General features: G+C 35.7%; 1 protein-coding gene across 1 annotated transcript; it reads left to right on the forward strand.

The window, feature by feature from the left end:
- The first annotated feature begins 11132 nt into the window (after nucleotides 1–11132).
- LOC122292579 (O-fucosyltransferase 20) lies at nucleotides 11133–16180 on the forward strand. Its single transcript, XM_043100999.1, has 6 exons — nucleotides 11133–12135; nucleotides 12533–12698; nucleotides 13323–13412; nucleotides 14118–14401; nucleotides 14750–15008; nucleotides 15512–16180. Exons 1-6 carry the CDS (start codon nucleotides 11420–11422, stop codon nucleotides 15746–15748), a joined length of 1752 nt encoding a protein of 583 aa, XP_042956933.1. The 5' UTR covers nucleotides 11133–11419; the 3' UTR covers nucleotides 15749–16180.
- Nucleotides 16181–24265: the final 8085 nt, after the last annotated feature.

Below are 24265 nucleotides of genomic sequence, written 5' to 3' on the forward strand. Positions count from 1 at the left end.
AAAAAAGAAGTCCAAGATTTTTAGTATACTTGTTCTGGTTGAGAAAGCTTTTTTCATATTGTTTCTGTAGAGAAATCAGTTCAACAGAATTAACATAGTCAGATTTTAATTAAGCCAACCAAGTAGCCACCGGCGAGGTCACAATAGATAGTTCCCCTTCATATTTCTTTGACAACACATTAGCTACACAATTTTCTTTCCCTTTTTTATAATGAATCTCAAAATCATACCCCAACAATTTAGTTAGCCACTTTTGTTGTGCTGGGGTGCCCACATGTTGATCTAACAAATATTTTAAACTTTGTTGATTAGTTTCAACGATAAATTCCTACCCAAGAACATATGTTTGCCACTTTCTAACAACCAGAACCAATGCTAATAATTTATTCTCATATGTTGAGAGGTTGAGTGCCCTTCCCCTTAAAGCTTGGCTCATGAATCCAATGGACCTTCCTAGTTGCAAAATTACTATTCCAATGCCATAGCCTGATGCATCGCATTGAATGGTGAAAAGTTTAGTAAATTAGGGAGTGCTACAATTGGGGGTGAGGTCACAGCCTTTTTTAGAGCCTGAAATGAATTTTCTGCTTCTATTGACTAGTGGAAAGAATTCTTTCGAATGGGGGCTGTAAGTGAGGCAACAGTTAGACCATAACCTTGGATAAATTTTCGATAATAACCCATAAGACCTAGAAATCCACGTAGGGATTTAAGAGTAGTTGGGAAGTGCCAGTTAAGCATGGATTCTATTTTTGAAGGATTGGCCTGAACACCATTTTTAGAGATCAAGTGGCCTAGGTAGTCAATTTTAGCACACCCAAAACAACACTTAGATTTTTTTTACAATACTTAGATTTTTTTTGCATATAGTTTATGTTTATGCAGAACCTCCAACACTAACTTAAGATATTGCACATGATCCTCAAAGGTTTTACTGTAGATGAGTATATCATTAAAGAAAACTAATAATAATTTTCTAAAAAATAGACGGAAAATATCATTCATTAGGCTTTGAAATGTGGCCGGTGCATTTGTGAGACCAAATGACATAACCAAAAATTCGTAGTGACCATCACGAGTGTGAAATGCTATTTTTGGAATGTCACTAGGAAAGACTCGTATTTGATGACAACCGAGTCTAAGATCCAATGTTGAAAACACTGAAGCCCCATGGAGTTCATCAATTACTTTATCAACAATAGGAATAGGGAATTTGGCCTTAGTAGTCTCTTTATTAAGAGCTTTATAGTCAAGAACGGACGAAGAACACAGACTTTGGCTAAGGCGAATAAGCCTTGAGCTAAGCATTTCCTGAATTAATTTTTCAATTTCAGTCTTTTGAATGTAAGAATACATGTAAGGCCTAACACAAATAGGTTTAGAGCCTTATTTAAATTCAATGTGATGATCTTGTGTACGTATGGGAGATAAACTTGTAGGTGACTCAAAGAAAACTTGAAATTGATGTAAAATGGCTTGTATTTGAGGATGACAATTAATGGAAGGGTTAAGAGAATCAAAACCTTCAAAAAGCTGTAACACAATACCTCTCTTGTCAATTTTAGCAGCACGCCCAAAATCCTCACTCAACACTAATGACATAGACATAGGAGTGAGCCCTTGGAGAGTAATATTGCTGTTATGAATAGTAAAAATCATAGATAGGTAAGAAAAATCCCACATAATTGGTCCAAGTGTCTTCGACCATTGCACACCTATAACCATATTACAACCTCCCAAGGTGAGTACAAAACATTTAGTGGAGAATTTGATACCTTGCATTTGAAACTCTATTGGTTTAGTAACTCCCTGACTATGTACAGCTTCTCCATTAGCTACCTTAATCTTGAATCAGGGTGTGTGGTCTACTTGCAACCTGGCCTTTGCTATTACTAAGGGATCCACAAAGTTGTGGGTACTCCCTTTGTCTAGCAAAACCACTACCCTTACACCTTGGATGAAAACAATAATCCTCATGACCTGAGGACTAGGAGATCTTGCCAATGCATGTATCGAAATTTCTAGTTTTGGACTAGGTGAATGAGCTTCAATACAAGGTTGTTTGGAGCTAGATCCTCCATCTTCAATTAACATAGGAGTGGACTTGACCTCTTCTTCATCACCAAAATCTTCACAATCCATTATAAATAATTTTGCTGCCTTTCATTTGTGTCCCGGGGCCCACTTATCATTACAATTGTAGTACAAGCATTTATCCCTTCTATCTTTTATTTGGGTAGGAGATAACCTTTGCACTGGTACGATGACCTTGTTTGTTTGTTTGTTGAAGTTGGAAGAGCCAAAGGAGTCTTTAGAGGACCTGGACCCATGTTCACTACCATTTTCAATGCTGCCACATTCTCCTCTTGCATTTTAGCAATGCCAAATTCACTTAGTAATGTTTGAGGCTGCATCATTCAAACTATAAAGTGAATATCATCTCTTAAACCTCCTAAAAAATAGCTGAGCTTGTAAGGCTCAGCTAATCCACAAAACTGGTTAGAGAGATACTCAAATTCACACTTGTAAGCCTCTATCGTAGTGGTTTGCCGTAGCTTAGTTAACGCTTCCATTGGATCTTCATAAGCTGATGGACCAAAACGAGTGAGCTGTGCACAAACAAAATTGTCCTAGTTTTGGAATCCACCTGCGAATTTCAGTTCTTGAAACTATGTTAAGATCTTCCTTTTCATATGGAAGGAAGCTAATAAAGCACAATGTTGGGGTGGGGTTGGTGATAGCTAAAGAATTGGTTGGCTTTATAAAGCCAACCATTTGGATCTTCCCCATCAAATTTAGGAAACTCCAAACATACTACTTTAGTTTGAATGCCACCTATGTCATCAAAAAGGGAGTTGCTACTGTGCATAACAGGGCCAACTGGAGTTTCCTCCATCTTTTTGCCCACTTGCCGAATCATATTTTCCATATTAGTAGCTACTACCTGTAATTGTTGAGCTAACCCATCTACTACCTGTTGCAGGGACTCTTGAGCCTTCTGTTGTGCTTTTTGAACTTGTCGGATAATAGTCAAAGACTCCACCAGCTAGGAATATCGAGTGTTAGTGTTTACCTCAACCATGGAAGAATCGGCTCTTGACAACACTATTAGGAAGATTATTAGGAATGATGGGTAATTAGGATCAATTTGAGATGATAAATCTCCAAGATAAAAACTGTTGTATATTTTCCTTGATTTCCATTAATCGGATCAAATATTTAAAGACGACAACCCATAATAGATTGGCAACAACATTGCCTAAATACCAGGAACCAAATCAAAGAACAACTAGTATCAAGGCTAAAGCCATCATGGGCCTAAGACCTTGGACTCATTAACAAAGGATACCAAAGACTCGGTCAATAAAAGTAACTGATTATAACTTATTAAATGGATAAACTTAATGGACTGGACTTAATAACTGGACTAGACCAACCTTCAGACTAACGAGACCCATAGAAGACCATGGCCCATGTCAACAGAACCTTTTGGGGGAGGGGGAGGAACAAAATGTGTCCCCTACTAAAATGCTTCAAAGGGAGGGGGAGGGAAGACCCTTCTAAGATGCAATGAAAAAGTTCATTTCATCCATTTCACTTCGTGCACACACAAGCCCCCAACGGGGACTATGTCTTAAATTTTTCTTGACATATATATGTAGGAAAATATTTTAGCCACGATAGGATTATAAAAAAATAAATCCACAAATTGATGTGGTTAGATGTGATACGTTAGATTATAAAGTTATTTTTATAATAAAATACATCTAATGAATTTTATGAAACCACATTAATTTATGGATTTATTTTATATAATCTTTTTATATCTGTAATAGTTTACATACACCCGTATATATAGATTTATGCAGTACTACTTAAAAGTCTCTTAGTCCACACTTCAGCAATTTATAAGTTGGGAGAGAAAACTGCATACAAAGGAATTAATTAATATTTAGCGATTATCAATGTCCAATCATTAGGGATGATTATCGAGACTATATTATATGTGGAGTACTTATTCTTCAAAGAATTCGGTGAGATCAGTGAAGTTTTGGGTCACAGTTAATTATCAGCTGAATTGTTTTTCAAACGGAGGGTATGCAACTGCCAACAGGTTGCATGGAAACTTTGCGACAGGACCCTAGCTAGCTAGCTATATGCATGGTGTCTGGCATAACATCCTTCTTTCACATGCATTAATGGCTGTAAAATTAATGCACAGAGAAAAAGATCATCAGGTTGGCCTAGTGATCATTAGAATTAGTAGTGATCGATCAGGTTTGTGTTCAATCATGAACTTGTTTTCCTCCTCTCTTTCTGGCCTGTAATGAACTAAGCAAGGGAGACAGAGTGGTTTTGACAGCAAGAGATCTAGACAGTGATTTGATAAAAAGAGCTAGCTCCACCCAATCATAAGACCCCGAAATGGAAAATCTTAATCAAAGAGTTCGTTAACGAACTTTCCATGGTCTCATAATATCAACCTCAAGTAGAGTAATATATATTTTCGTTAATGACTTGCTAAGTTTCCATCGTTATCAAGTATTTATAATATTATTTTCACGACCTGTGCTGTTATTTTCAGACTTATATATATATATATATATATATATATATCTTCAAATAATCAAAATCTTAGTAAGTAGCTTGATAAAGCCATAAAGCTAGCAAATGGGGGAACTAATATTTTTGGGGTGGATCAGGCACAGCAAATAACGGACGCCAAAACGAATGCTAGCTAGCTGCATCGATCTTGCAAAATGCAGAGATGAGTTATCAGAAAAAGTAAAAGTGGTCAAGACCCAACAAAGACGGGATGTTGATTGAGGGGATCAAGGGCTGCTAAAGAGGGTGACATAACATAAATGGACATGGGATAGGGGACAATACTCACATGAAAGAAACATGGCACTCCCTTGTGCATTTGCTTCCACATTTCAGAGCAGTCTCTCTTAATTTAATTGCTTAATTTATTATATATATTATTCTATATATCCTCGATCCTGTCCTCTGCGTGCGTCGATCTCCTTATCTTATCCACTTTCTCAGATTTATTTATCAGATATATACAAGCTGGGAAGAAGAATACCATTATTTCCCTTCAATCACTTTGGGACCCTGATTGAATGAATGATACCAACAAGAATAATAATAATAGGGATACAAAAAGCAATATCGCATGGTCATTGCACAATAAGTGGTGGCCTATGTATCAAAAAGTGTATAACCAGTGGACCTACTGCTTGTTTTCCCTTCCATCTCATGAACACGTACAATCCAGTCTGGCCATGTCAATCCCATCATTTATGAGTATTATATATCTAATCCAGGACACCCTCACTTCTAGGCTCTAGCTTGTAATTTCCTCTCCTTAATTTCTGGACTAATTAAGTACGTACGTACTACTACATGCATTTAACTGCCCGGCCTTAATTCATCAGCTTCCATCGCACCGCGGCCGGCGTATGTATATATAGATCCTGGCCAGCAATATTTAACATGCACGCAAATGTAGATAATCGGCCAAAAGATTTCAGTTTTCACTTTGTAATTGACTCGATCATGAGTTCATACATACATATATACATTATATATATATATATATATATATGTATAGGTACGCTAGCTGCCATGAGAGGCCTGGGTATGTGGCGATACTCATAAGTACTGATCTTTCGTATCGATACAAGAACGACGACGTCGTCAGTCATCATGGCTGAGTGCACAATTTTACTTTCTTCAGTTGTACTCTTAATTAATTAATTAGGGTCCCGGCATATATAATAATATGTAATTATACTAATTCCATCGATGCATGCTACAATATTCAAAATCAACATTATTATTATCGTGATATATAGGCCAATTATATATATATATATATATTAATTGATTAGTTAATTAATTAAATCAAAAGCCGGCGCCTTTAATTAGATCAAACTGATCAAGAAGCTAGCTAGCTATAGGAATATCATGACAAACCCATCAAAGTAATTCTGGCCGGTTATATATAATTGCAATTCATGACATTGTATGCATATCCTATATATATCCACCTTGTCCTACCTTGCACACCTATATTATATATAGCCATCTAATAATTTATTCCCCCGTCCTTTTATTTGACTAAAACATGAATTAAGCCAAGTACTCATGTTAAGTGTTAATTAAATTACTTGCTAGCTGAACCCCTCACTCATGTAGTACTAATTCCGATTTATCAGCATGAGTTCTTCAACTTCCGCATGCATATATTAATTTCAAACTCATGATCTTAATTTATATAATATATATATATATATATTTTATGCACGAATCAATTATATAACTAGGTGTAGTACTTAATTTGTGTGGAAATAAATGCCTCTTTTACTGACCCTGGGAAGTAAAATGTAACTGACATCAACATGATGAAATTTGACAATTCTATATATATAATCTGCTTCTTTTCCCCTTTATTTTTATTATTTTCATTTTTTTTTTTGTCGCGACATGTTTAAGTTACAACGATCGTTGGTAGGAAGGCGTCGATATCAAGTTCAATTAGGTGCTTAAAAGGACAACAATATTATATATATATATATAGTGGGAGGTAGGCCAACTAGATAGGTTTGGATACTGGTATTAAAATTTTAATTTTAGATAAAAGTTTAAAATATTAATTTTTATATTATTATTATTTTAAGATTTGAAAAAATTAAATTAAAATTTAAAAAATTTAAATTATTTATTATATCTTATGTAAAAAATTAAAAAAAAATTATAATATTAAAATGAAACGAAAATTTTATGTTTCATCTCACTTATCAAATTTAACCTAAAGAATCGTCAAAAACTACGTACCGAAGCCGGACAAGCCACAAGTTGCTTAATTGAGAGACTGGTCAAATATTTTGTGTCTATATATATATATATATATATATGCAAATTCTAGATCACATGCTATATCACGATCTAACGACCTAATTAATTAAATTCATGATCTCATCAAGCAGTATGATAAGTTATAACCAAACCCACTATGACAGGACCTGCATATATGTTGATTGTGGCCAAGTCCAACATGACCATTTTCTTTTCTTTTCTTTTTCATTGTAATGAGTAAATAATGCAATACTAGTAATTGAAGCAAACTTATTATTTCTTTGGAACCAAGCAATGACATGATCGATCAAGGATATTACACGTATGTACATGAATTAATTGGCCAGCCATATTAGGCCGATCGAGCAGTACAACAACTCCCACCTAATTAAGAAATTATGGATAATTAATATTTTGAAAATTAGGTAGGTTGTTAAGCTAGAGTTGTCAGCATTGCTACCAACATTATAACCACCCAATTATACTGACTAATTAAATTAATTAAAATTGATATTAAGGTATGAAAATTCTATTACAGCTTCATGAATCCCTGATCCTTCAATTCCAAAATTCTTTGCATACAAGTGGTTGATCATATATATGTAAGAAAGTGGTATATTTGAGCTAGACCCGGCAGGCCGCCAGCATGATTTTTTTTTTTTTTTTTTTCGGTTTTGAATCTCTCATGGAGATTGTACAGGACATTACGAATATGACATGCGAGCACGCAAGCCTGCACATCAAAGTATAATCGCCTATATATATATATATATATATATAGGTGTGACTACTATATTATTATGCTGTATTATAGCGACTAAATTTTGGATGATAATTTTAAATAATGCCATGATCATTATTGCTTTTGGACTTCCTTAATTGGTTGGTATGCATGATGTATTCATCATATCATGTCGCATTTTATATATATTGTTCAAACGTCTAGTAATATAAAGACAAATTTAATTGTTTTATGTCAAGTAATATTACGCGCATATATATATATATATATATATATATATAAAGTATTATTTGTACGTGTGTTTATCTATGTACATGTCAGATGGGTTGTAACGAAGGTATAAACTTGTATTGTTATACTTAAAAAAGGGAGATCGAGAAGTATGAAGAAGTTAATTCAAATTGCTTGTAAAATAAGTCAGCACCGTACGTGATTGTAATTAATTAGAAGAGATGATCATGATCATGGGGAATTCGAGGTCCAGTGACACGCGAGTTTCAACAAGAGGGTCTGTCAAAATATTGGCCAATAATACTTTTGATCAGGTGATCTCATCCGTTTATTTATATAATAAAAAATAATAATTAGTTTTTTCACCAAATCTAATTGACCCAATTATTCGAATATATATTCAAAACTATTTTCTAGGTGGCCCAAACGTATACATATAAATGATCGATCGAAATAATGATAAAAAGAATTCGACATTAATCTAATTAATGATTATTCTTAGACAACTAGCTAGTGCCACACTTGTTACTCCTTTTTTTTTTTTTTTTAAACTTTGATATTAGTTTCGATTATGTCATTTTTTCGTATTATTTAGTCGTTGATTTACTGATGTGAGAGAATTTATTATTTATTTTATATTAAAAAAGTGATATAATCAATTATATTAACCAAATGCATAAAAATTATACAAAATTGACTCTACGTAAAATTTTTATATTACATAATCCATAGTTGACATTTCTTAATCGGATGACATATGAAGTGCATGCAATGCATGATGGCAGGTGCCGTGCTGATTATATATATATATATATATATATGAAGTAAACCCCTCAAAATCTCGAATTGTTATGGTTTTTAATTTATTTGAATACTAGATTAATTCGAAAATACAATATTTTTAAGAGTTTGTCAAAAGGGATCAATTAATAGGCAAAATGCACCCGAAGGTGGAAGGTAGGAGGATCCCTCCCGAAAGTTGTTGGACAAAGAATGCCGGTTTGGGTGTTGAGACATTCTCAACACTCTTCACTATTATTTATTATTTTATTATTATTTTTTATTTACTTTTTACTACTATTCATTACTTGTTACTACTATTTAATATTTTATTATTATTTTTTTACTATCATTCACAATATATTTCAACACTGCTCAACACCCAACACGTCCATAGGGCCGGTTTGGGTGTTGAGACATTCTCAACACTTATCTATACTTCTCAAGCGTTGTGTATGTAGTACTAGTGTTGGGTGCTGGTGGTGTCCAAATAATTAAGATTTGACTATTCTTTTATCTTCAAATTAAAGAAAATATTTATAATCTTTTTTAAATATAATATATATTTATAAACTTGTTTGTTAATAATTAGTACATCCAAGCACATTATAAATATGAAAAATATATTAGTACTTAGTCTAAAAACCTATTAATATTTTAAAATTTTGATAATTATAACGAGTTCTACGTGCTATAAGTAACATAATTTCTTAATTAAAAAAATACAACCCTCTGTATTTCACTAAAATATAATAAATTTGGAGAAATAGAAGTGGAGGAGCCAAAGCAGCCAAGCTAGCTACGACGTTGATCTTTAAAATTAAACAGGACTGAAGGGCCAATAAGCAATCGGATGGCTGAGACACGGGTTGTTCGGCACACATGACCCAGCTGGAACCTTAAATTTAAAAGGACTTTGACATGAATGTCTACGTAGTAGTTCAGTAGTGTAACTCCTAGCTAACCCCATGCCAAGATGATCATGAATAACGTGGTCACAACGTTACCTACTTGTGTCGTCTCTGATCCTGATCAGCCTCGTGGTACTAATTTTACTCCCCCAACATAATTATTTAGTACAAAAGAAAAATAAAATACTTAAATAATCCTAATAAACTCTTATTGCATTTTATACCTAAATTATAGAGGCTGATTTCTGGAAAGCGAAGGAAGATTTTGATCATGAATGGAGCTATATTCTATTATCTAATGGCTCAGAAGAAAACAAGAAGCTATAAAGTGATTGCAAAATCTTACTGTGGATTGCCAACTCTCCATTCGCCAACAGAACATGCATGGTTCCCAAATGATGAGTTTCTTATTGGCTACAATTTTGTGCATCCGGCCTGATGAAATCCCCACAAATAACAAGATAAAAAGCAAAAGGAACAGGAGGCCCATGTGGCATGGGGTTGATAGGTCACTATCTGCCAACGTGGTACAGGTGCCAGCGTGGAACTAAAGTGGGTGACAGTTGGCATTCAAGGGTTTGATTTTGAGAATTATTGAGGTGTGGGGGGACAATATTGGGGGTAGGCCATTTGGGACACCAGCATGTTGGATTAGGGCAGTGATGGAGTGGCGGTAGTGTCACATGTATGATGTATGTTACTCAGACTGCTCATTGTTTATTGTGGGGCAGCCTGGCTCCTGGACAACACACAACACGACACTTCTCATTCTTGAGGTGTAAGAAACACAGAATCTACCTCTCTACTCTTTTGACATCTTTCTGTTCTGTATTTTGAATAATGAATATGCTATATATCCGATTCCTCCTCGTAACAAAATAGCGAAATGTTCTAAGGTTATTTCCTTACTGAGATAGAAACAAGGAGAAAATGTTGCTTGCAGTGCATTCTAAGTGGCAGTAAAATGATTGCTAGTTATTGGATAAGTGGTGGTCGTGGCATCATTAAATAAATAAATACATGGAGTGCTGTCGTAGTATTAGCAGAATATGGGGGCAAATACACCTTATGGACAGCCCCAGCGCCCCACGGCCCTACCACCTTGCAATCATCGTATTGGCATACAGTGCATATCATTACAATTTTTTTTTTTTAATTATTATTATTTTTATATATATTTGATGCCAACAGAGGAAAAATTGTATATATCTCTCCAATTCCGCGTTGAGAAAATCAAACTCAGTCGCAACAATTCTGGTCGCCATTAAGAAAAGTCAACACAAGCAATTCGTAATACCCAATATTGAATTATATGATGTGTTTATTTATTTTTTAAAACTGAACAATCAAATTCAAACAGAGATAAACTCGATGCCTATTGAAGAATAATCTTTTTACAGATAGTTTTCGACTTGAAATTTCCATTTGAATTGGTACGGTAATTTATATGAAAATACAAATAGTTAAAAAAAAAAAAAAAGAGAGAGAGAAGAATTGTTCGAGAATTTATATGAAAAATGGCAATGGCTCCGGACTCTAGCTGTCATTTTTTCCCAAGACAATCATAAACATTTAAAACATAGCCGTGCTTCAATTTCCACATAAATAGGTATAACCCACAGCTTTAAATTAAAGTCCACAAAACTGTCCCAAAACAAACGCATATGGTAGTACTTTCCAACAAAAACGCGTAACACATCCATCAGGCTCGGCCTTCCCGCCGACTGCTATCTCCAAAACTGTGTCTCCCTACGCACCTCTCCTATCCGTCTCCGTCACCGTGTCTCTCTTTACAAAGCCCACTGAGAAAGCAAAGCCAGCAAACACATACAGAGCCTTTCTCAGCAAGAATAAGAAAAAGAAGAAGAGCCTCCGCGGCTCTCATTCTGTAATGGCCAAGTCAAAGTGCAGCAACAGCAAGAGGATGTCGTACATCGCAGTTCCATCTCAGATAATCAACTCTCTGTCATCATCTTCTCTGCAGTCCCTCCTTCTCTCACCCAAGAAATCTTCGAGGACTTACAGCAGGTTCCTCAGCTTCAAAAGTCCAAGACTTTGGTTTCTCATTCTCTTTCTATTTGGCCTACTTGGTATGTTAAAGTTGGGCTACAATCTTGACCCTTTGATCCCATTTGCTCCATACCCATGTAGTACAACTACTCAAACACAGGACCTCATCTCTAATGGGGATCCAAAATCAGAGGTTGGTTTCGCATCGATGAGTGGAATTGGCGGTCAAAAGGCTGAGAAAGATGAGATTTTGGATGGAACTAACCAACCACGGCCGTTGATTTCAAATGGGTTTTCAAAATCAGAGGTGGGTAATGTAACAGACGGCGAGAATGATGAGGAGGAAGTTGAAGACAGTGAGTTTTGGAAGCAGCCAGATGGGCTGGGCTACAAACCTTGCTTGGTGTTCAGCCGGGAGTACAGGAGAGCAAGTGATGGGATTGTAAAAGATCGGACAAAGTATCTGATGGTTGTGGTTTCTGGTGGGATGAACCAGCAGAGAAATCAGATAGTTGATGCGGTGGTCATTGCTAGGATTCTTGGGGCAGCCTTGGTTGTGCCCATCTTACAAGTCAATGTTATTTGGGGAGATGAGAGGTATTTGTCTTCTACCTTTACATTTTTGTTGAAAATATTTTGCCTTTTGCCAGTAATTTTAATTTTTTGATTAATGAATACGTGCCATTTTTGTAACCGGGCAACGCCTTTCGTTCTGTTTCAATGAAAGTGTTCTTTTACTTATTATAAAAAGATGATTGCGTGCCATTTTTTCTCAATCTAGCAAACAAAACTATTTGGCCTAATTTAGGATTTTATCATGTCAATGCAATCGAATTTAGCTAGTCTCGAATTTCCTTTTGTAATGGTTCAATTTGAAGAATTTCCTGCCTTACTTGTGTATTTTGGTAGGGATTCTTTAGTTTCCTTGTGGACTGCTGCAGTGCAGGGAGGAGTGACTAATTTTGTTTTCTGTGTTGTTATTTGATGGGTGTAGTGAATTCTCTGATATATTTGATATCGAGCACTTCAAGAGAGTTCTTGCCAATGACGTCCGGATAGTTTCGGCACTACCATCTACACATCTAATGACAAGGCCAGTGGAGGGCAGTCCACCACTACACGTCTCCCCCAAATGGATCCGGGCTCGTTATCTCAAACGTGTATGAACAATTTCTGTATATTTTTTGTAGAGTAATTATACTTGTTCCTCCTGTTTGCTTATTATATAGAAATGCCGGTTTGTTATACCAAGTAGTGGCAGCTGTATGTTTTTTATACCACGTTAAAAAGCTTGAATTATTCGTCAGCCTTTTGGTTTGACCATATATACAGTAATCCCAGGCCATGCTCTATTATCTCCGGGTCTATTCCCGCCATGTCCTTAAAAGTATTGCCTTATGGTAACGAGGGAGACCTCTTATTATGAAGGTGCCTACATCTAGTTGATTATGGTTGTGACAATCCTCTAAAGCTTGAGTTATAATGGCATCACTTTAAGAGCAGTTTATTAATTAGCTAAAATTATGTACTTCTCAATGTATTCTCTTTGTTGGATCATCTTTCTTGAATGGAATCTTTTGCTTGTCAATTTAACTGATTATCCCAATGCTCTGATCAGTTCTAGTTTTTAATTTATTTTTTTCTTGATGTTCAAAACAAACTGTTCTCTTTTTCTCCATTCATGTTTACCTTATTGATATGGAATTTGGTGTCCGGATCTGTATTATGAAGAGCAATGTTGCTGATGTGAAAAAACCTGATGGAATCTCTGTTGGTTTCTGCAGCTTAACAGAGAAGGGGTTTTGCTTTTACGTGGCTTGGACTCAAGGCTCTCTAAGGATCTTCCCTCTGATCTGCAGAAGCTTCGATGCAAGGTATTGCAGGGTTTCATTTTTATTAAGAATCCTTCATTTAGACACTAGTACTTGCATTTGTTTTATTCCCATCTTGTATTCAAGATGACTCACAAATTATTGACGTTTGGCAACACAACATATTTGAAGTATTCTCAGATATTTCCTTCCCAAACATCACTCAAACACAAACTACTTTTCAATTTCAAATCTTCAACTTTTTTATCTAATGATTACAACTTTTCCAAACTTCCAAACAAAACACAAAAACGATACTACTTTTTCAAATTTCAAAACAAAAAAATATTAAAAAATTGTATTCAAACAATTTTTTTAGCTTTATAATATTTTTATTCAATTTTTTTTCTCTCCTTTCCCATAATCCAATAAAACATACTAACTCAACCCTTTCACTAGTATTTACAGATATACTGAGATATGCTAAGTATCCAAATGGGCCCTAAATGTCCTAAAGCAATTCTCATTTCAATCAAGAGCTTCACCATGGGAACTTCCCAACTTAATTCAGATCGATGGCTTGTTCTGTTTGTTTTTATTCTACTGAGCACAGGTCTTCCCCTTCAAAAGTTTTAATTATATTCTCAAACTTCAGATTTGTTCCGTTGCTGAATATTGCTTGTCCGAATTCAGAATCTATCCTTGCCTTTTCAATTCAGCCAAGGTTATATGGACAGCCAATTCTAATCTCTTTGGGTTCAACTTCAGGTTGCTTTTCATGCATTGAGATTTACCCCACCAATCTTGCAACTTGGCAACAAGCTTACTGAGAGGATGCGGACCAATGGGCCGTACCTTGCTCTTCATCTAAGAATGGAGAAGGATGTATGGATTAGGACCGGTTGCCTTCCCGGTCTAAGCCATGAGTATGATGAGATAGTGAACAATGAAAGGAGACAAAGGCCAGATCTCCTAACTGCAAGATCAAACATGAATTACCATGATCGAAAGCTTGCAGGTCTCTGCCCCTTGAACGGCTTGGAGGTAGCCAGGTAAGAATAGAAAACTAATAGATTCAGATGCCGTTTGGATTGAGAAGCACTCTCAACCTATCTCATCTCATTATTACAATTTTTTCAAATTCTCACACAAAATATAATAAACAATTCAACATTTTCAAATCCTAATTCAACTTTTTCAAATCTCAAAACAATAATAATATTAAAAAATAATATTTTAACAAAATTTTATTTAACTTTCATCTAAAACATCTCATCTCATCTCAATATCCAAACAATTTGTGCACCTATGCTTTTAAATCTAAGTTCCTTGGCACGCTTATGTTTAAATTATTTAATATACTGAAATTTTTTTGTTTTGTATTGTCATTTTATGGATAGGCTGCTTAAAGCTCTCGGAGCTCCAAAAACTGCCAGGATATACTGGGCTGGAGGGCAGCCGTTAGGCGGCAAAGAAGCCTTACTACCATTAACCCAAGAGTTTCCTCAGTTTTACAACAAGGAAGATCTTGCTTTGCCTGGTGAACTAGAACCACTTAAAAACAGAGCATCTTTAATGGCTGCCATTGATTATATAGTCTCTGAGAATAGTGATGTTTTCATGCCATCCCATGGGGGAAATATGGGCCATGCCATCCAGGTATTTCCATCACTATCTTTTTGTAGATTTACTCTGTCACGAGTTCCCATTCTGTGTAACATATGATTTGCTAAAGCACAGAAATCCATGCTAAACTCATATAACCTTATCAAATGGTATCAGGCAAAAGGATTAGATCTTACAAGACATTTGAACTGGGAAGTCTTTAATTAAAATTCTCTTATGCTTTTAATATTCTTATGAAAGGCTACAAGGTCGGGGATTGAAATTAGTAGAATCTGGAATCAAAATGAACAAAAATGCCTGTTCTCCTCTTTTCAGTTCACCTGTGATTGCCTTTACCTTGACCATATGCTGCACGTGTGTTTATTGACATCACTGTTATTTTCGTTTTTCATTTGTCAATCTTTTAAGCTGTCAAGCGGATCATTAGTGATCGCAAATTTGTGACCTTTAATTTTCAAAATGTCTTCTCTACTCTTTTTGTTTGTAATGTACTTTATACTGTTATTTCTGAAAACTGAAATTAATTGTTTGTGCAGGGACACCGGGCCTATGCAGGACACAGAAAATATATAACCCCAAATAAAAGAAAAATGCTACCCTACTTTTTGAAATCTACCCTATCAGAATCGGAGTTCAACAGCATCATAAAGGAGTTACACAGTGACTCCTTAGGCCAGCCGGAACTCAGAACTAACAGAGCCGAAAGGGATGTTACGAAGTATCCTGTGCCCGAGTGTATGTGCAATGATTCACACACTCATTCTTACTTGTGATTTCATGCAGAAAGCTTCCAATGGCGTTATTGTTGGCGATGCTTCATCATGTTTAATGGCTCCAATTCAAAACCAAACGTGACCATCTCCATTGAATAATGGAAAGATTATGGTAAATCCCTTGAATTTGAGCCGCTGAAAACCAAGAAGTGATGCTTTCGGGGCAATGATGGTTCCTTGGAGTGCCAATCAGGCGCCAACACTTGAGCTGACAGCTTATGCAAGTGTACCCGGCATAATGCTTGCGTTATAACTGCATGGCAGGATAAGTCCAAGTACCATTTTTTTTTGTTCTTTATAGGGGCCGTATTTAGGATATGGTACATATCATTCTTTGTGTCACATGAATTTATTACAGCCATACGTGTATATATGTAGAAGTAACCAAATGAGCTTTGCCATTAATCTTTTACTACAACCATACCTTGCTAACTCCTTTCTACATCACCGTTCATTTTTTCATGGTTGTCTAAGATTCTTGAGACATTTTTAGTTTCGGGATGATATCTCCCATCGTCGTTTGTAGTATTGTTTGCAATTTGTGATGCCTGGCAAGTTTTTCATCCTATTTCGTGCGCAATGCAGAACAGTTTGGTTTCTTGAATGAAGACTGAGACGGAAACAAATCTGAAACCGATACTCTTTTATGGAACGGTTGAAAAACTTAAAAGGAAGAATATCCAATAAAAATGGAATGGAATAGAGAAAAAAGGTACCAAATCAGAGTTGTTGCTTCCGTTGCCCTGTGGCATTCTTTTCTGCGAATTCGGAGGTGTGGCGGTGACTGGCAAGCATTGTTGGTACATAATTATATTTTCATCAATAATTTAAGGAAAAATGATGAATACAGGGAGTCGGCTGCCTGCATGGAAAATGGATAAAACGATTCGTTTCACATTTGCCCTCTCCCTTAGTTTGGCTTCTAAATATTTTAATTCCAATTCCTCTACATGGTTTTATATATTCCAACACAATAACTTTTAAATTACTTCATAAACTAATTTCAACGAAAACCCAAAACACAAGAAAATGGAGCAACAACAATCCCTTCAAAGACGAGCATCTCTGAATAATGAGGATAGCAGTAGAACTGTTGAGTTTTGGCTTGATTTCCTGCTGAAAATGTATTTTTTCGGGGCTTGGCTTGACTGTTGCTTGACCCTGGCTCGACCTTGGCTCAAGCTAAGGTTAGCTTGACCCTCCGCTCGAGCGAACTCATCCAGAGAGTTCCGCTCGACACTTCACTCGACTATCCGCTCGAGCGAATTCATCCAGAGAGTTCCGCTCGACTGTCCACTCGAGCGAAAATGCAACCCTAACGTGCGCTTGACACTTCGCTCGACGTTCGCTCGAGCGAATGTTCTGAATTAGCGCCGTGTGCTATAAATACATCATTTTCTCTTCATTTTGAAGAGACCTCAGCAGCCAAGTTAGAGAGAGTTTTGAGAATCCTTTTGTACACAATCCTAAGAGTCCATTGGGTGTATTGGGGCTTTAGGATTAAGGATTTTGTGATCAATACTCTTGTACTCCATCTTTGTTCATAGTGAATTTGTTGAAACCGACCCTAACAGTGGATGTAGGCTCACATTGAGCTGAACCTTGTTTATTTTGTTGCTTCCGCTATTATTTATTTCAACTTAGCCTTTGTTTGTTCAGTCCATTCCCAACAAACTGGTATCAGAGCATCAAGCTCTTTGCAAAGTCTTGAGGAATGGCTATGGCAAAGTTTGAAGTGGAGAAATTCGACGGTCAAAATAGCTTTAGCTTATGGCGCATCAAGATGAAGGTTTTGTTACGACAACAAGGCTTGTCGAAAGCTTTGGAAGGGAAGGTATCCAAGGATTCTCCTACATCGTCAAGACAAGAAGATGAGAAGGCACATAGTGTTATTTTGTTGTCACTATCAGATGGAGTTTTGAGGGAGGTTGCTAATGAGGAGACCGCTTCCGGTCTTTGGTCCAAGCTTGAGAGCTTGTATATGAAAAAGTCGTTCACCAACCGTTTGTATTTGAAGCAGCGACTATACACTCTCAAAATGAGGGAAGGTATTCATATTTTCGATCATCTAGATGAATTTAATAAAACTATTATGGATCTAAGGAATATTGATATTAAACTTGATGATGAGGATCAAGCATTAATTTTGTTGTGTTCGTTGCCGGTATCATTTGAAAGTTTTCTGAACTCGATGTTGTATGGTAGAGATACCATCTCCTTGGTAGATGTAAAATCTGCTTTGAACTCTAAGGAGTTGAGAACAAAATTGGGTATACAAGGCACAAATAATCAAGCCAATGGTTTGTTTGTGAAATATTCCGCTGGTGGTAGATCTAATGGAAGAGGTTCGGATTATGGTGGGAGTAATTCCAGTAGTAGCTCTAAATTTAACAAGAAAAATATTAAATGTCACTACTGTCATAAGTTTGGTCATTACAAGAATGAGTGTCCGAGATTGAAGAAGGAAAGTAAAAGTTCCTCCAATGTTGTTAGTGTGGAACAATCTAACAACTCTGATATTGTCTTAGCAGTCAGCAGCTCTAGTGGTCACTTTGGTAACAAGTGGGTCATGGATTCAGCTTATACATTCCATATGTGTTCCAGGATAGATTGGTTCACTACCTATGAATCAATCAACGGTGACTCTGTTTTGGTTAGAAATGATATGGCTTGTGATATTGTGGGATTGGTTCAGTTGAGATTAAGATGTATGATGGAATCGTTAGAACCTTGTCTAACGTTCGGCATATTCCATCTTTGAAGAAAAATCTTATATCTTTGGGCATTCTTGACTCCTTTGGTTATCAGTATTCAGCTGGAGGTGGAGTCATTCGAGTCTACAATGGCTCTTCGGTGGTAATGACAGGGAAGAAGACAAATGGTCTTTATTTTCTTCAGGGCAGTACAGTGATTGGTGGAGCATCTTCAGATGTTCCAGATTCAGATATTACTCATTTATGGCGCATGTGATTGTGCCATATAGATAAACGAGTATGGTCATTTATGAGTAGGCAATTTTTATTTTTTTATTTTTTTATTTTTTTTGCTTTGTGTAATCAAAAGACAGAAAAGCTTGATTTGTTTGTTTGCATTGTATTCTTGTAAAGCAGTGCTGAATCAGGTTTACTGGAGTTTATGTCTTTATGATTTTTTGGGGGTACATCTAGTGTGATGTGGTGTCCTGTTTGTACTCATATTTGTTGATGGCCATTTGAAGAAGAGTCTAGATTTGTTTATCCTTGTTTTGTGATGTGTTTGATGTGTTCAAGCATTTGTGAAGGCTAGTGATCCACAGACAAGAAGGTAGAGCGTTGTTCATACCATACAGTTGGGTCCACTCCACAGAAATGGAGTAGTTGAATGGAATGAGTCGGACTCTTGTGTGAGAGCCTGTAGTATGCTTTTGGATTTGCCAGGCTTGTCTACAGATTTGGGTGAAGCGGTCGACACAACTTGCTATTGGGTGAATCTTCTCTTCTTTACAATTTGTTTTTCAGTTGTTGTTTCCACAGGAAAGGAGAGCATGATTATAGCAAGAAGGCGGAGTTGCTGGGAGAGCTTCACAACAGAGTGCAAGTGGTACTCTAGATCATGCTATTGAAATTAAGTATGATTTTGATTTTGGCATTGGCGTACAGTGAGAGCAAGTCTACAGTTTCATCTGGTAGATAGAGGAGACAGTTTAGTCACCTTTGGGATATGCTCATGCAGACTTTGAGGCGTTCTTACTTTGGCAGAGAATATTTGTTGTTAGCCTCCGTGTGTATTCAGAAGCCGTTGTTTAAGTAAGCAGTATGTTCAGTGGTGCGTTGTCTTTTGTGTGAAGAGGTTGATTCTTCATTAGGACCAAGCTTGTGATTTGGTCAAATTGTCTATGGTATTGAAGACTTTTGGGTGGAAATTGAGTTCTTCAAAGATAGACGTTGTGTTCGGGGTTTGTGATTCCCCTTTGGTGATTCCGTGTGCTATAAATACATCATTTTCTCTTCATTTTGAAGAGACCTTAGCAGCCAAGTTAGAGAGAGTTTTGAGAATCCTTTTGTACATAATCCTAAGAGTCCATTGGGTGTATTGAGGCTTTAGGATTAAGGATTTTGTGATCAATACTCTTGTACTCCATCTTTGTTCATAGTGAATTTGTTGAAACCGACCCCAACAGTGGACGTAGGCTCACATTGAGCTTAACCACTTAAATCTTGGTGTTCTTTGTGTGATTGTTGTTTATTTTGTTGCTTCTGCTATTATTTACTTCAACTTAGCCTTTGTTTGTTCGGTCCATTCCCAACAATAACTTATCTCAAGCTTCTTCCGAGAACCGAAGATTCCTACTTTCCAGCAGAAGCGTCAACCAAGAATGGGAAAGATTCGGGTTATGTGCTCAAGTGGAACACTATCTGCTATGTTTTTCTTCAACTCAGGATGGTTGAATTCATTGCGAGGTAGGATAATGAGTTGGCCCCTGCCATGACTTTTCTCAAGAATCCAGCTAGAATTTGCAACGTGGTGCTCAAGGAATTTGTCCAAGGAAAGACCTTCAATGTTGATAGCCTCAGCAAGCATAGCTCTGGGAACCTTTTGATGAGTCACGAAAAGGCCGTGAATTGCACAGGCTTGGATTTCTTGCTCAAAACCTAGAACAGCTTCAACTATATGACGATTCTTAGTTGCTTCATCCTAGAACTAACAGAATCTTCCTGTCTCTAAGTAGTGTGAGAGAACAATAACGGTTTGTTGGGGGCAACAGTAGTCAACTCTAATGGTCAAAGTTCATACTGCAAAAGAAAAAGAAACGAAAGACATACAAGGCTTCATAATACACGGCAGTTAAATTAATTATTTCATCTTTGTAATTAAGTGGTCCAGATGGCAACTTGTAAACAATCTCAATTGTATAAATAGCTCATTGTATAAAGTCTGTAAAGTCAACTTAGATATTCATTTTTCGATAATGAAAAGCTCAATTCATTCCCTTTTCTGTTTTCTAGTTTTCCAATTTTCATACTATGCATAATTTCACATGGTATCATCGAGTAATACAACTCTGCTGCAAATTTTCATTGATCTTTCATCGTTCTTGAATTCTCTTTCTTGTCTCTACGACGAATTCTGAAAATTCTGAAAACTTTGCTTCTATGGTGAATTCTAGGGTTAATCCCTCTGACGATTCATCTAGCTATTACTACCTTCATCCCTATGATAATCCTGGTGCATTATTGGTCTCTGAGATCTTTACAGGAGAAAACTACACTGCATGGAGTCGAGCTATCTCCATTGCTCTCACAGTAAAGAACAAGATCGCATTCATTGATGGAAGTCTAGTTCCATCCAATCTTGATAAGCCTCTACTTTGAACTACATGGCTGCGAGTAAACAACCTTGTTCTATCTTGGCTAATGAACTCGATAGCTAGAGAAATTCATGGTAGTCTGCTGTATTTCACCACTGCATATGATGTTTGGGAAGAAATCAAAACAAGGTACCTTCGTAGCGATGGCCCAAGGGTTTTCACTTTACAAAAATCTCTTAGTTCAATTTCTCAAGGATCGAAATCTATAACTAAGTATTTTAGTGAATTCAAGACCCTCTGGGATGAATACATCAGTTATAGACCTATTCCAAGTTGTAGATGTGGAATCTTGGAAAAATGTACCTATATCATTCTCAAGAATCTCACAGATAAGCAACAATCCGATTATGTGATGAAATTTTTAATCGGATTGCATGACTCTTACTCTATGATACGAACTCAGTTGTTGCTTCAATCACCATTGCCTTCTATCAACAAAGTGTTTTCTTTGTTGCTGCAAGAAGAAAGCTAGAGATCCTTAACAATTGTTGTTGGCATTTCTATGGACTCACATGCCATGCTTGCTACACAAAATCAGAAACAAAATGGGACTCAAATTATAAAGAATAAACTAAAATCTGAAGTCACTTGCTCCCATTGTGGATATACTGGACACCTTGCTGATAAATGCTTTCAGTTGATTAGTTATCCACCTGGATGGAAGGGTCCAAGGGGCAAGAGAAATCCCCCCACTCAATCTGGAGATTTGAATACTAGATTACTTATTGTAAATGTTACTTCCTATTTGGAGAATAATACAAATATCCCAAACATATTTTCTCAAGAGGAAATTCAAAACCTGCTGACACTTGCTAATAGCTTGTCCAATACAAATATAACCTCTAATCCTACAACAAACACTACTTCCACTTCAGGTATGAAATTCTGTCACACTGCTATTTCTTCTTTCAAGAATAATTCTCCTTGGATTTTAGATACAAGAGCAACCGATCATATGATCTGTTCTCCTCATTTATTCAGCTCAATTCAATTATCAACAAAAACTCATTTACCAAATGGACAATCTGTTCCCATTTCATTTACTGGAAATGTCTAGGGGTGTAATCAGTCTGGTTTGGTATGATTTTGGACAAAATTTAGGACCGAACTGGTATATACCGGTTTTATATTTTTCAAAACCGATTACGCACCGGTTATTCTCCTAAACCGGTATTCCTGTTTTACTAGTTTTCGGTCTGATTTTACCGGTTTTAATGTATTATATTATATATTATATAATAAAGTATATTATAGTATATAATACTATAGTGATAATATATTGTAGTATATTATAATATATATTATAATTGTATTATAGACTATAATGATATATCATAATATATAATATAATATATTATAGTATATTATAATATATAGTGAAATAGTATTAGTAATAACTATTAATATGCATTATATAATATTAGTATAACTATTAATATGCACTATATAATATTAGTATAACTATTAATACAATAAACAAAATGATATAAGATTTTAAAATTTAATGTTATATTAATTAATAATTTATCATATAATACAAAACTAATTTATATATAGTTATATATTATGTATAAATATTATATACAATATAAAAAATCAAAAAATATATATAAGCCAGTCCGGTTTTAAAAATAAAAAAATTAGAACCGGACCGATTTTAAGAAAAATAAACTGGTACTGGACCGAACCAAACTCGGGACCGGACCAATCCTATCGGTTTAGTCCATTCCGGTCCAGTTACCGGTTTATCGGTTTTTTTTACACCCCTAGAAATGTCCATATATCCTCTGATTTAATCCTTCATGATTCCCTTTACATACCTTCTTTTAATGTCAATCTTATATTTGTTTCCAAACTGACCAAAGATAACTCCATTGGTTTGTTTTTCTTTAAATCCACTTGTATCTTGCAGAATCTCATCAGCTGGAGAATGATTGGTCTTGCTGAAGCAAAATCTGGCTTATAGCACCTACAATTTCCTGCTGTTCAATCAAGGAATATACAACCTGATTTAGTTTGTGCATCTTCTACTTCTTTAGCAAATAAATGTACTACCAATGCTAATACTTGGCATCTTCGATTAAGACACATTCCATCTGTTAGATTACAATTCATTACTCAAATAAATTCCAATGTAACTTATTCAAAAAATAATGTATGTGAAATTTGTCCTCCAGCCAAACAGAAGAGGCTTCCATTCTCTATATCAAATAATCATTCAAATAAAGCATTTCAATTGGTCCATTGTGACATTTGGGGTCATTTCTCTACTATTTTATATTCGGGTTTCAGCTATTTTCTAACTATTGTGGATGATTATAGCAGATTTACTTGGCTATATCTCATGAAAACTAAAGTTGAAACTCGCATTATCCTCACAAAATTCATCAGCTATGTTTGCACTCAATTCAACATAGTCATTAAAACTCTTCGATCTGACAATGGACAAGAGTTGAATATGCCCAACTTCTATCAAGAACATAGCATATTACATCAATTATCTTGTGTTGAATCACCCCCAACAAAATGGTTGGGTTGAAAGAAAACATCAACACTTACTAAATATGGTTAGAGCATTGCTTTTTCAATCCAAATTACCTCTTTCCTATTGGTCTGATTATGTATTGACAGCCACACATATCATAAACAAAACTCCTTCTTCTGTACTCCAAAATAAAACACCATATTTCATTCTCTTCCAAAAACATCCAAATTACAATTATCTCAAAGTATTTGGATGCTTGTGTTTTGCTAGCACACTCAAAAATCATAGAGAGAAATTTGACCCGAGAGCCTCAAAGTGTCTCTTTCTAGGTTATCCACCAAACATCAAAGGTTACAAACTGTTGGATTTTGTCACTCTTAAAACTTTTGTTTCCAGAAATGTGATTTTTTATGAATCCATTTTTCCATCCATACCAGATACAACTCATATACCATTTGTATTTCCTAATTACCCTCAGGTGTATGAATACTCAGATTCTACCTCAGTTCAAAATCCTATTTCTGCTATTGATTCAGACTCAATCTCAAATCTTGTTTCTGTTAAAGATCCTTCCTCAACTTCAAGTCCATCTTAACAACCTTTAAGAAGGTCTCAAAGAATCAGGCATCCTCCTACACATTTTCAGAATTTATATTGTGGTAATACAACTCAAACAACTTTAGTA

Source organism: Carya illinoinensis, chromosome 13 (assembly GCF_018687715.1).
Source record: "Carya illinoinensis cultivar Pawnee chromosome 13, C.illinoinensisPawnee_v1, whole genome shotgun sequence".
NCBI classification, from domain to species: Eukaryota; Viridiplantae; Streptophyta; class Magnoliopsida; order Fagales; family Juglandaceae; genus Carya; species Carya illinoinensis.

What these genes read in the sequence shown, in the direction of transcription:
- LOC122292579 (XM_043100999.1), top strand. Translation starts at nt 11,420, where the DNA reads ATGGCCAAGTCAAAGTGCAGCAACAGCAAGAGGATGTCGTACATCGCA. An exon ending in GTTATTTGGGGAGATGAGAG is followed by an intron (nt 12,136 to 12,532) that starts GTATTTGTCTTC and finishes TGATGGGTGTAG; the next exon opens with TGAATTCTCTGATATATTTG. An exon ending in TGCAGAAGCTTCGATGCAAG is followed by an intron (nt 13,413 to 14,117) that starts GTATTGCAGGGT and finishes GTTCAACTTCAG; the next exon opens with GTTGCTTTTCATGCATTGAG.